Source organism: Symphalangus syndactylus, chromosome 8 (assembly GCF_028878055.3).
Source record: "Symphalangus syndactylus isolate Jambi chromosome 8, NHGRI_mSymSyn1-v2.1_pri, whole genome shotgun sequence".
NCBI classification, from domain to species: Eukaryota; Metazoa; Chordata; class Mammalia; order Primates; family Hylobatidae; genus Symphalangus; species Symphalangus syndactylus.
Window position 1 is genome coordinate 78,943,313 of NC_072430.2, and position 12,257 is coordinate 78,955,569.

The window sequence follows — 12,257 nt, forward strand, 5'->3', positions numbered from 1 at the left end:
TAATCCAAACAAGTGTCTTTTTACCTTATAACAAGTCAGTGCTGGATATTTGGCTCTGTTCCCTGTAATCTGGTCATTTATTTTCCCCAATTCTTTGTGGGGATATTAAAGGATGTCTTTGATATAAACCAATAATGGTTATATATACATATATTTAAAGCATGTTATTAAGTGTCAGGCTTGAAACTAAAATCAAGATTTATAGGCTAAATGTAACGAATACACTGTTTTTCTCCCCTATTTATATTGCAAACATCTATCTTCAAAGATAATTTTCCTCTTCCCCTAAAAACAAAAGGTCTGAGCCAAAGTTACCACTGCTTATTCAACTAGGGCAAATATAGCAAAAGAAAGAATTCAGATATTCAAATAACTTGCCAAAAGAGGGAATCATTTTTAGGGCATCTGAAAATGCATCAGTGAAAATTATACTGATACCATGACTTCCTTCTAGCCTCACTTCAGGCTTTTTTATTTAAAATGAAAAAAGAATGAATAGGATGTGTGGCTATACATGTCTAAGTTTATCTCTTAGAGATTTTTTTTCTATTTCTACATATATAATCACATATAATTTAATAGTCTAAATACTTAAGATATTTTGTCAACATAACATCAAACTACCCAGTAATCTGGGACTGTCAGATAACGGATGACTCAGATTTCAAATGGATATAATTACACAGATTCTACTTCTGACCACATTCATTCATATACATCATAGGAACATATATAGAATAAATACAATCAGACTATACACACATACATAATTAGCCTGTGTGTGTGTGTATATATATATATAAATGTGTGTGTATATATATACTATCTCTCTCTACACACACACACAGTGAACACACACAGATACACATAACTGTGCATACTTCTATGCAAAGGGGATACAGCAATGTGGTTAAGAATTTGAACTCTTGAACCAAACCATCTAGAGTCTCAACACTGGGACTCTGTCACTAGCACTGCATTCTATGCCTTCATTTTCCTTATTTGCAAAATGGGATTAATAATAGCTTCTACTTCACAGATTACTTAAGGATATAAATAATTTATGTGAAAGATGTAAAATAGTCCCTAGCACACAGTAAATGCTCAATAAAGTTTACTTATTATTATGCATAGGTGATTGATATTAATACATAAAATTCTTTATAATAATACTTGATTACTAGGATGCATCTTGAGTTCATCACTAAAACATAATATCAGGGCAATGCTATAATTTAAAAGGAACTGAGAAAATACAGCTTTATTGTTTAAAAACCAAACACAAAGCCACTTCATCAGGAATGTTTAAATTCTACTGGTAGAAGTGTATTCCTTTACCTTTTTCTCCTGATGGCAAAAATCCCTAAGAGAGGTAATATGTTAAAATAGTTTTAGATACCCATATTTCATTGTGAGAGTTAATAAGAAATATTCCTGTGAATATAGTTTTATATATTGTTACAGAGATGGCACAAAGGGAGTTAATTCTGAGGTAGAAAAGGGAAGAAAAAGCACTAAAGTCAAATTTGTCTGGCCCTGATAATGAAAAGTACATGTGTATCACCCCATGATATGTGTAAATCTCCATCCTCCTTAAAAGTGGCCAAAACATGATTTGTAAGAAAGAAGGATTCTTAAAGGGCCAGGCACAGTGGCTCACACTTGTAATCCCAGCACTTTGGGAGGCCAAGGTGGGAGGATCGTTTGAGCTCAAGAGACCAGCCTGGCAACATAGCAAGACCCTGTCTCTAAAAAATGTAAAAAAAAAAAAAAAGATTCTTCAAGTCCATTCCTCCATATTGGTAACTATAAGGTGAAAATTCAGTTCACGTTTCTACTTTGATCAGTAATTCTCAAAACATTGGTTTTTTCCTTTGTCAAGAAAATGCTCTGGAAAGTGCTGCCATCTATGAAAACCCAATTCGGAGAACTGAATGATAGTCAAGAAGAACATTAAAAGTTAATACAGAAAGTAAAATGTCGATTTTGACTCAAAGCACAAATACTGTAGTATCTGGTTATCAGCAGTAAGCATTTGCCTGTTCAGTAAGCATACATTAAGATGAGCCACTATGAAAAAAAGGGAGACAATATTGTCATATGAGAATTGATCTGAGTTTCAAATTTGCTTTCATCAGAGTTTCAAAGGCTATAGTATTTTCTTAACATTAAGTCACATAAGGTTATTTACTTTTCAATTTCTTTCAAATCCTTCTAATTGTCTCAAAGGATAAAGCTCTGTTTCATTAAGAGGAACTTTTAGACAAATGCCTCCTGATTGGCTACCAGTGGTTACTAATGGTTACTCTATCTTTAAGACTCTTTTTTTTTAATTCTTTTTTTTTTTTTTTGAGACAGTGTCTCACTTGGTAACCCAGGCTGGAGTGCAGTGGCACAAACACGACTCACTGCAGCCTCAACCTCCCGAGTTCAAGCAATCCTCATACCTCAGAACCCAAGTAGCTGGGACTACAGGCACACACCACCACGTCCAGCTAATTTTTTTATTTTTTATAGAGACCGGGTTTCACCATCTTGCCCAGGCTGGTCTCAAACTCCTGAGCTCAAGTGATCCTCCCACCTTGGCTTCTTAAAATGCTGGGATTACAGGTGTGAGCCACTGTGCCTGGTCAAGTCTTGGATATTTTATAACAAATATAACAAATTTGGATTCAAAAAACACCTATCAAAAAGATCATTAAAAAATTATACAAAGTAAGGAGGTCTAATTCAGGCCCTTCTCTCTCAGTTTGGAATTTTTGGTAATCAGAATTGGAACTCAGCTGAATTTAAATAAGCACAATCATTAAATGATTCACCAAAAATTAATAGCTAAATTCAAGATGAGGGAATATATGATTAAAGTACTTAATATTTTCAATCACCTTAAAAGTGTCAATGCGTATATACTTATTAATGAAATTCTCAATCCCTACAGACAATAAATTGTTCATCAAGTCCAAAGATCACAAATTGGTATCTTGAAGTCAAAATTGGTCCACATGTGTTTTGTTTGCTATCTTTTACATTTGAGTAGGTTTTTAACATTAAAAAATTATGAAACTTAAGGACAACAAAAGCAAAAGAGAATTCCAGCCTCTCTTGAAAACTCAGATCTGGCAATATTGAACCCAGAGTCTAACATGACAATAAAAGGAGCTAATTTTGAGCTACTCACTATAGACAAGGTCTCCACGGTCTACTTGCTCACAGTCCTAATCTGGCTTGCTTGCCTCATTTATTACATGTAAGGTTCCTGGTTTAATTCACACAAGAAGTATTGAAAAGCGACAAAATGGTATTTGTTTAAAAGGAGTCCGCAACTTAGACTTCTTGCTAATTTTACTTCCCTATTGGTTTATATTTGTAAGACTTCAGAGTTACATTTTTACAAGATCAATGGAACTAACAGTAGGAAGTACAAGATAGGCATGGGTAAAATAAGTTTCTTCTACAATCAAATTGTGAAATGCTGTTCAGATTCCACCATGCCAAAAATAGAAAAACAAAACACACTAACATGTAGCAACTTTTGACATTAAATTAAATCATCGTGTTTACTTTTATAGATCTATTACAGAAGTGAACAATTAGAACTTCTTGAATAGCTTTCAATGGGTGTGCCACCTTACATGAATTGACATACCTAATTATTTTTAAAATTTCAGCCCATTTCTATTTTATTACCATTTTAAGAATTTTTTAATAACTAAATTTAAGTCACATCACAGAGATGCTGAAGCATTATAGTTTGTCGGTCCCAAAGATTATTAGTAGAAAATATTGTCAATTATCAATTCTAAACTATATATATATCTGGCCTAAGACTGTCATGGCTCAAATATTAAGGATACTGAACAATGCCTACTATCTCAGTTATTTAAAATTCCAGTCTCTACTGATGAAGTCAGGGTATAACAGGTCTGTCAGTCTTTAAAATTTTTCCTACTAAAATGTAAAGATTCCTAAGAAATGAAGTCCTTAAGGTACAATTAATAAACATCTTACTGAAGATTATTTAGAGCTGGTTGTAAAAACTGTAAAACTGTCTGAGTGGTAAAAGATAATATAAACAAAAAGTTCAACTTAATCACATTTTTTTCTAAGATCAGAATTTGACAAACACATTAACCATCTATATGATCATAAAAAGTCATCATTAGAATGCATTTATTTATTTAATATGAATGAATAAATGAATGAGACAGGGTCTGGAGTTCAGAGTACTGATCACAACTCACTGCAGCCTCCATACCCCTTGGACCCAAGTAATCCTCCCACCTCCATCCCAGAAGCAGTTCCTCCCACCTCCACCTCCCAAGTAGCTGGGACCACAGGAGTGCAACACCATGCCCAGCTAATGTTTTTATTTTTTATTTTTTGGTAGAGATGGGATCCCCCTAAATTGGCCAGCCTGGCCTCAAACTCCTGGGCTCAAGTGATCCTCCCACCTCAGTCTCCCCAGACTACTAGGATTACAGGCCTGAGTCACCAAGCCTGTCTGCAATTTTTATTCCTCATTTGTCAAAATTTGCACATACTCAAATCTTGGAAGATTAATATCATAATCTTATAAGAAAATTTCTAAAAAGGATTTTTCCACTTGCTTTTAACATAGTTTAATTATAAAATTTCCTTGAATCAGAAGTTTTTTTCATGTGACAAATGAAAAAGTCAAAAGATAAAATATCTATTTTAATAATTTCCTATACATTTCTACTATTAAAATGATTATGGGTAGTTCAGACATTGAAGTCATTAAGAGAAATGACAAAACTCCATAACAGAATTGTAGTCTTATTAAAGAAAGATTCAGCTGGGCACAGTGGCTCACACCTATAATCCCAACACTTGGGAGGCCAAGGAGGCAGGGTCACTTGAGGTCAGGAGTTGGAGACCTTCCTGGGCAACACAGTGAGACCTCGTAGTCTACAAAATAAAATTTTTAAAAATCAACCTGTGGTCACAGCTACTCAGGAGGTTGAAGAGGGAGGATCACTTGAGCCCAGGGGGTCAAGGCTGTTGCGTGCCAAGATTGCGCCACTGCACACCAGCCTGGGTGACAAAGCAATAGCCTATCTCTTTTTTTTTTAAATGTCTTTTTTTTTTTTTTTTTGAGACATAGTTTTGCTCTTTGCTGTTGTTGCCCAGGCTGGAGTGCAATGGTGCGATCTCGGCTCACTACAGTCTCCACCTCTCAGGTACAAGCGATTCTCCTGTCTCAGCCTCCCAAGTAGCTGGGATTACAGGCATGCACCACTACGCCCAGCTAATTTTTTGGTATTTAGTAGAGACGGGTTTCACCATGTTAGGCTGGTCACGAACTCCTGACCTCAGGTGATCCACCCGCCTCAGTCTCCCAAAGTGTTGGGATTACATAAATGCCTTATTTTAAAACAAATGATAGCTACTGCAAGACATGCGAGATATGTGAAGCTACAAAAAATACCAATTGCATATACTACATTTACTAATTGATACTTTTCATGGAGGAAAAGATCACAACAAACTCAATAATAGTCTGAGGCTTCATAAATGTTCTCACATTAAAAATGTGCAGGGTGCAAGTCAGAGTCAGGGAATAAAGATAAACTGAAAACCAGAAAATGCAGAGAAGTTTTTTATTATTTATTTATTTATTTATTTATTTTTGAGATGGAGTCTCGCTCTGTTGCCCAGGCTGGAGTGCAGTAGCGCGATCTTGGCTCACTGCAACCTCTGCCTCCCTAGTTCAAGCGATTCTCCTGCCTCAGCCTCCCAAGTAGCTGGGACTACAGGTGTGTGGCATCACGCCCAGATAATTTTTGTATTTTCAGTACAGATGGGTTTCACCATGTTGGCTAGGCTGGTCTCAAACTCCTGACCTCAGGCAATCCACCTGCCTCGGCCTCCCAAAGTGCTGGGATTACAGGCATGAGCCACAGCGCCCGGCCAGAGAAGAATTTTAAATAGGCTTCCAGCCAATGAGATTATGAAACAAAATCTTTAAGAGGTAAAGAACATTAGTCATTTTTACACATTCGTATAACTATACTCCCAAGGGAAAAAAGAAAAAGGCACCAGCAGCGTTGAGGGGAAGCATCTATGGCAATATTTTTAGATACTGTTCATATTTTACTTATAATTAGCCCAAAGTGGCAACCTATTAAAAAAAAATTATCTGTTCTGAGAACATAAGACCAATGAGAATCTGAATTGCTGTTCCTTCAGTCGGCAAATTTCAGCAACCTACAATCATCAGATTTATAATAAACCTCAACATTTACAAAGATGTTAATCTATAATTAAAGTACAGGTTTCTTAGGCTGCTTATTCAACTACAGAAACAACAAACAAGAACTTATACTGCTTTTCCATAATAATGCATTCATAAATTTTAAAAAACCATTTTGATTATATTAGCCCTATTTCAACTTTTAAAATCTGAAATATCCTTTACTTGGTGAAATAATATTCTCTAGAAAATAAGGAAAGGAAAATAAAGAACTAAAACCCTAGACGTTTAAAAAGAAATATTTATCCCAACGCAGTTTAAAGAGCAGCATGGAATCAAGTATCTCCCTTATGTTTTGGGAAAGTAATTATTTAAAAGTTAGATCACCTTTTTTTCCCTCTTTTCACTTATTCTTTCTATCAACATAGCCTCCTGAATTATTGTCATTTAAATATTCCTTTCTTCACATAAAGAATCAGGACCTGAAAATAATTAGACTGTTTGAATTCTCGGTGTCTCCCTGCATTAGCTTTATTAGCCACTCTTAACAAGTGGTCTCAAGTTTCACTACATGGAATTCCTGCAAGCTCAGAGGGATGAAATGTATTCCAGACAGAAAACCATAAACTGTACAGACTTTGTGTAAACACTTACTTAACCACAATTATTTCTATGCTACTCCCAAACCTTGTTTAAATTAATTTTTCAACCATGGGTACAAAATGGAATGAGTATTTCTATCTAATAATCCCATATTTTTATATTACTTATAAAGCACTATAACCCACACAATTATTTGTAGACTTACAGTAAGATTTCCAAACAGGAGGTCTGTATTCATCTGTATCTGAAAGAAAAAACATCAAATTAACATTACTGAATATTTAAATTTTAAATGAGACATTTTAATCATTAACTCATTTAACATATATTTGTTGAAATCTATTTGTTCTAGGTATTGTGCTAGGCACTAAGGGGCATTCAAGGGTTTTTTTTTTAGTCTTGGTCCTTAGTTGGAGTAATTTTACAAAGATGTTTAAATAAAGTTACTGTATTTATTCAATTGCTTATTACAAAAAAACATCAAGGTTAACTTTTACTGCTGGTATTCATTTCTTACTATCACTGAAGTAATAGTCAATAAAGGCTTTTGTTCTTTGGGCTTAATGATTATTTCACTGAAAGATCCCTAAAATTATTGAATTTTTTCTTTTTCAGTCAAATTCACCAAATTAATCATTTTAATCACCCCAAAAGTTAAGTATTTCTATTATTTTCCCCCATTACATTTAGGGGATTCCAATGTACATGGTTTTACTAACATGAAGAGAGAAGGAATAGCAAGGTTCAGATCTCAGTCCTCACGCATCCTGGACAATCAAAATCAGGAAATGAGAAACACTTCAATGGAAGAGAGTGTATCTAGGGAACCACAACGAACATGAGGTGAACATCTGCACTTCAAGTCTATTTCCCCTCATGTTGCCTGAGTGCAGATGTAGGAGACAGTATAAATAGGAAGTGGAAAGAGATGGAAATACAAACACATGAGGGACGTGGAGTAATCAGAGAAAGGAGAAGCGGCCAGTGTAGCTTCTGGCTACACTGTGTGGCTTCTGGCTACACTGTGTGGCTTCTCATCAGTAAAGCATAGCTGGGGACTAATTTTTGCCAGCCAAGAGCTCTGCCTGCAAGACTATATAGCCAAGACTGCAGAAACATTTTTTGGTATAGAAAGGTATGGCCAGCCACATCACCTGGCTCTGCTGGAAACCAACATGAACCCATTAGGCAATCTGATCCTAAAATTTTGATCTCCAAGGAAGCAAAAAAATCCCTGGAAAGTTTATTGAGAAGACTAAACAAGTAACTCAGGTAAAAAGGTCATAGACATAAGACATTCAGCCTCCAATCTGCAACCTTTAAACTGCAATATCACACTTCATTTATAATGTGTTATCATAAACCACACAAACACTCTGAGAAAAAGGGTTACAGCAAGACTACTAATAGTGGGCATAAGAACATAACATGGAAATTTTAAATCATGTGGAAATTGCTTGGCACCCCATAGGAGTGTTCAAATATGTCTGCTTCAAGATAAAGAAATAATGGGCATCCAAATTGGTTCGCTGGTTGCTGATGACATGACTGCACACCTAGAAAACCCTAAACACTCATCCAAAAAGCTCCTAGAACTGTTAAATGAATTCAGCAAAGTGTCCAAAGTTAATGTACACAAATCAGTAGCTCTGCTATACACCAACTGTGGCCAAGCTGAGAATCAAGAACTCAATCTCTTATACAAAAGCTGCAAAATACAAAGAAAAAACAAAACCAAAAACCAAAAAAACTTAGGAATACACATAACCAAGGAGGTGAAAAACCTCTGCAAGGAAAACTTCAAAACACTACTGAAAGAAATCACAGATGAAACAAACAAATGGAAACACATCCCATGCTCATGGATGGGTAGCATCAATATTGTGAAAATGAGCATACTACCAAAAGTAATCTGCAAATCCAATGCAACTCCCATCAAAATACCACCATCATTCTTCACAGAACTAGAAAACACAATCCTAAAATTCATATGGAACCAAAAGAGAGCCTGCACAGCCACAGCAAGACTACGCAAAAAGAACAAATCTGGAGGCATTACATTATCCATCTTCAAACTATACTATAAGGCCATAGTTACCAAAACAGCATAGTACTGGTATCAAAATAAGGATATGGACCAGTGAAACAGAATAGAGAATCCAGAAATAAAGCCAAATACTTACAGCCAACTGACCTTCAACAAAGCAAACAAAAACATTAAGTGGGGAAAAGATACCTTATTCAACAAATGGTGCTGGGATAATTGGCAAGCCACATGTAGAAGAACAAAAGTGGATCCTCATTTCTCACCCTATACAAAAATCAACTCGAGATGGATCAAAGACTTAAATCTAAGACCTGAAATCATAACAATTCTGGAAGATAAGATTGGAAAACCCCTTCTAGATACTGGCTTAGGCAAAGACTTCATGACCAAGAACCCAAAAGCAAACGCAACAAAAGCAAAGATAAATAGATGGAACTTAATTAAATAAATCCCAGAACTTTGGGAGGCCAAGATAGGCGGGTCACCTGAGGTGAGGAGCTCGAGACCAGCCTTGGCCAACATGATGAAACCCCATCTCTACTAAAAATACAAACATTAGTTGGGCGTGGTGGCAGGTACCTGTACCCCAGCTACTCAGGAGGCTGAGGCAGGGAGAACTGCTTGAACCCAGTGGGCAGAGGCTGCAGTGAGCTGAGATCACACCACTGCTCTCTAGCCTGGGTGACACAGCAAGACTCTATCTCAAAAAAAAAAAAAAAAAGAATGAATAACAGATTACATGAATAAATGAATAATGAATGAAATAATGCAGCAAATAAAGTCATTTCTCATTATTCACAGTAGTTATATGCTATGATGTTACCTCAAACACTGAATTTAGCAGCAAATACTGAACCACTGCTCCTGGGGGCAACACAGGGTTAGGTTCCTGTGTGCCTCTGGTCACAACATTTTCATCAACCATTAAATACATAACCTTATGTTATATGTGTATGTCTTTAAAGACACCGTATTTAGTATATACCGTTGATTCATTAACACTGAACTCACAGCAACAACACTGTAACTCATGCCTGTATGAAGCTTATCTAACACATGCATACTCTCCAAAAGATGTATCACAGCCTTCTTGCTCTTAGGAACACCGTCTAGACAGCACTTCAGCACGAGGCTTGGGGACCATTTTAAATGGCAAAATCACTAACAACAACAACAACAATAAAACCCCACAAAAAGGTAAAAAAGTGTGGCCCTGAAAAGACCATGAAAAGAGGACTTGTTTACAGTGTGAGAGCTGAAACAAGGCGGAGCACTGCCTTGCTTGGCCACAGCCGGGAACAGGCAGGTCATATGACTCAAATTTTTTACTTAACTGTGATTATTTGCAAGTGACCACAAAAACGCCACAATGATTTATTTTAGGGTTACAAATAAATGTTAGAAAGGGGGCAAATTTGCAAGTATGGAATCCATGAATAATAAATAAATAATAAGCAATTATTTAGGAAAACAGCTTGCTCAGGTGAACTTACCCAGTGACGATAAAAGTTAGAATGAAACACAACCTTAATGCAGTGATAGATACATACATCTTTCCTCTGCTAGAGGGTGTGTGTGTGTGTGTGTGTGTGTGTGTGTGTGTGTTGGGGGTTAATTATATTGAAGTTTGTCTTAATAAGTAAACCATAATTAACTCAATTGTATTTTTAATACTAGAAAAAATTTGCCTGTAAGCATTCAAGTCGTGTTATTATTTCCTTGATATTTTGCTGTTATTATAATTCAATCCTAAGGAGTATGACGTATAGTGAGTTTCCAGTTTATAACAGGACACCCATATTCTATGTGTGTCTCCACTTCCTTGTGGGGCTCCAAACCATAAGAGGTGGTGACCAGGTACCTCCTGATCCACTGTGAGGGGCTAGGAAGGGAGGGAGCCCTCAATGAGACTGGGACCCTATGTAGTAAATAATTTAATCTTGTCTCAGAAGAGGTCTAGACCTTGCCTTCAAAGATCATTTTTGTTTGCCTGGGGCCAGCCAGAGAGTAACTTGGGGCTTTGGGTCACTGGTATCAGTTAAGGAACCACATGGACAGTCAATCAACGATGCTTATGCAATAAAGCCCCAATGAAAGCTCTGAACACCGAGGCCGGGAGAGCTTCTCTGGTTGGAAATATCCCACACGGATCATCACACATAAATGCAAGAAGAAGCCAGGGATGACATAACTGTAATCCCAGCTACTCTGGAGGCTGAGGCAGGAGGACTGCTTGAGCCCAGGAGTTCAAGATCAGCCTGGGCACCAAGGAAGGAAGGAAAGGGAAGGAAGGGAGGAAGTAAGGAAGGAAGGACAGGAGGAGAGAAGGAAGGGAGGGAGGGAGGGTGGGCGTGTGTCCTGACTCCAAGGAGAGAGGACAATGGAAGCTGTGCGTTTTGCATTTCTCCTGGACCCTGTCCTGTGCGTGTCTTCCCCTGGCTGATTTTAATATGTATCCTTTCCTGGCAATAACCATGACTGTAAGTAATGTTTAGTGAGTTCTGCTGAGTCCTTCTAGTGAATTTTAGTCCGTGAAGGTGATTGGGGAACTCCCCCACTCAATTTGCAGTTGGTGTCAAAAGTTAGGAAGTCTTGGAGATTTTGTAGTTGGCCCTAACGCCTCACAGACCCTGTGCAAAGCTACACCTATGAGCCATGAGGGCCTCCCGGAGATCACTCTGACTTTGGAGAAGGTGAGAGAGAAAGGCTAATTCTCAAAGTCCTTACTCTGAGAACTGTGTACTTGGTGCTAGGTGGCGCTTTCTTAGGGAACATCAACCTTTACTTGCTCTGTGACTTTAGAAAATTTACTACCTCTCTGCATCTTAATCAATCTATTTATTTATAAAATGGAGTAACAATATCATCTAAAATGGAAATAGTAACAACATAGGTTTGCTGTTGAGAATTAAGTTAGGTATCATCTATAAAGCACCTTGTACTTAGAAGACCTTCAGTAAATAAGTACCCTCTCTTGCCTTCACCAAAAGTGATTCTGAAAACACAATATTACCATATTAGCCTCAAGCCGCTGTTAACGATTTCAGCCATGTATTCCCTTCCTACTATTTTGGTCTTCCATGTACACCTGCTCTGTTATAAAAGACATTATTCAAGATGCTACAGATCACAATCATGGCCAAACAAATTTAGTATTTGGCAAAAAAACAAGAAATATTAGGGGAAAAGTTTGAATTTCTTTTAATATTCTTTTAATATTAAAACAATTCTAATTAATGACATTTAAGAGCACTGTTTAGGTTTTAAATATATTTTCCTAGCAATCTATGTTTTGCTGGTAGAAGTGTCAACTGGCATAACCTCTCTGGAGAGCAATTAGCTATATATACCACAAGCTTAACTGTGTAACAGGTATCTATTAAGGCAGAGATT

At 36.8% G+C, this 12,257-nt stretch overlaps 1 protein-coding gene across 5 annotated transcripts in view; it reads right to left on the reverse strand.

The window, feature by feature from the left end:
• CHN1 (chimerin 1) overlaps positions 1–12,257 on the reverse strand; it is a 210,557-nt gene that overhangs the window by 148,940 nt on the left and 49,360 nt on the right. For all 5 annotated transcript variants that reach the window (XM_055289797.2, XM_055289798.2, XM_063645607.1 and 2 more), the window contains one exon: positions 7,023–7,061. In XM_055289797.2, the coding sequence (XP_055145772.1) occupies positions 7,023–7,061 (39 nt within the window). The remainder of the gene's footprint in view (positions 1–7,022; positions 7,062–12,257) is intronic.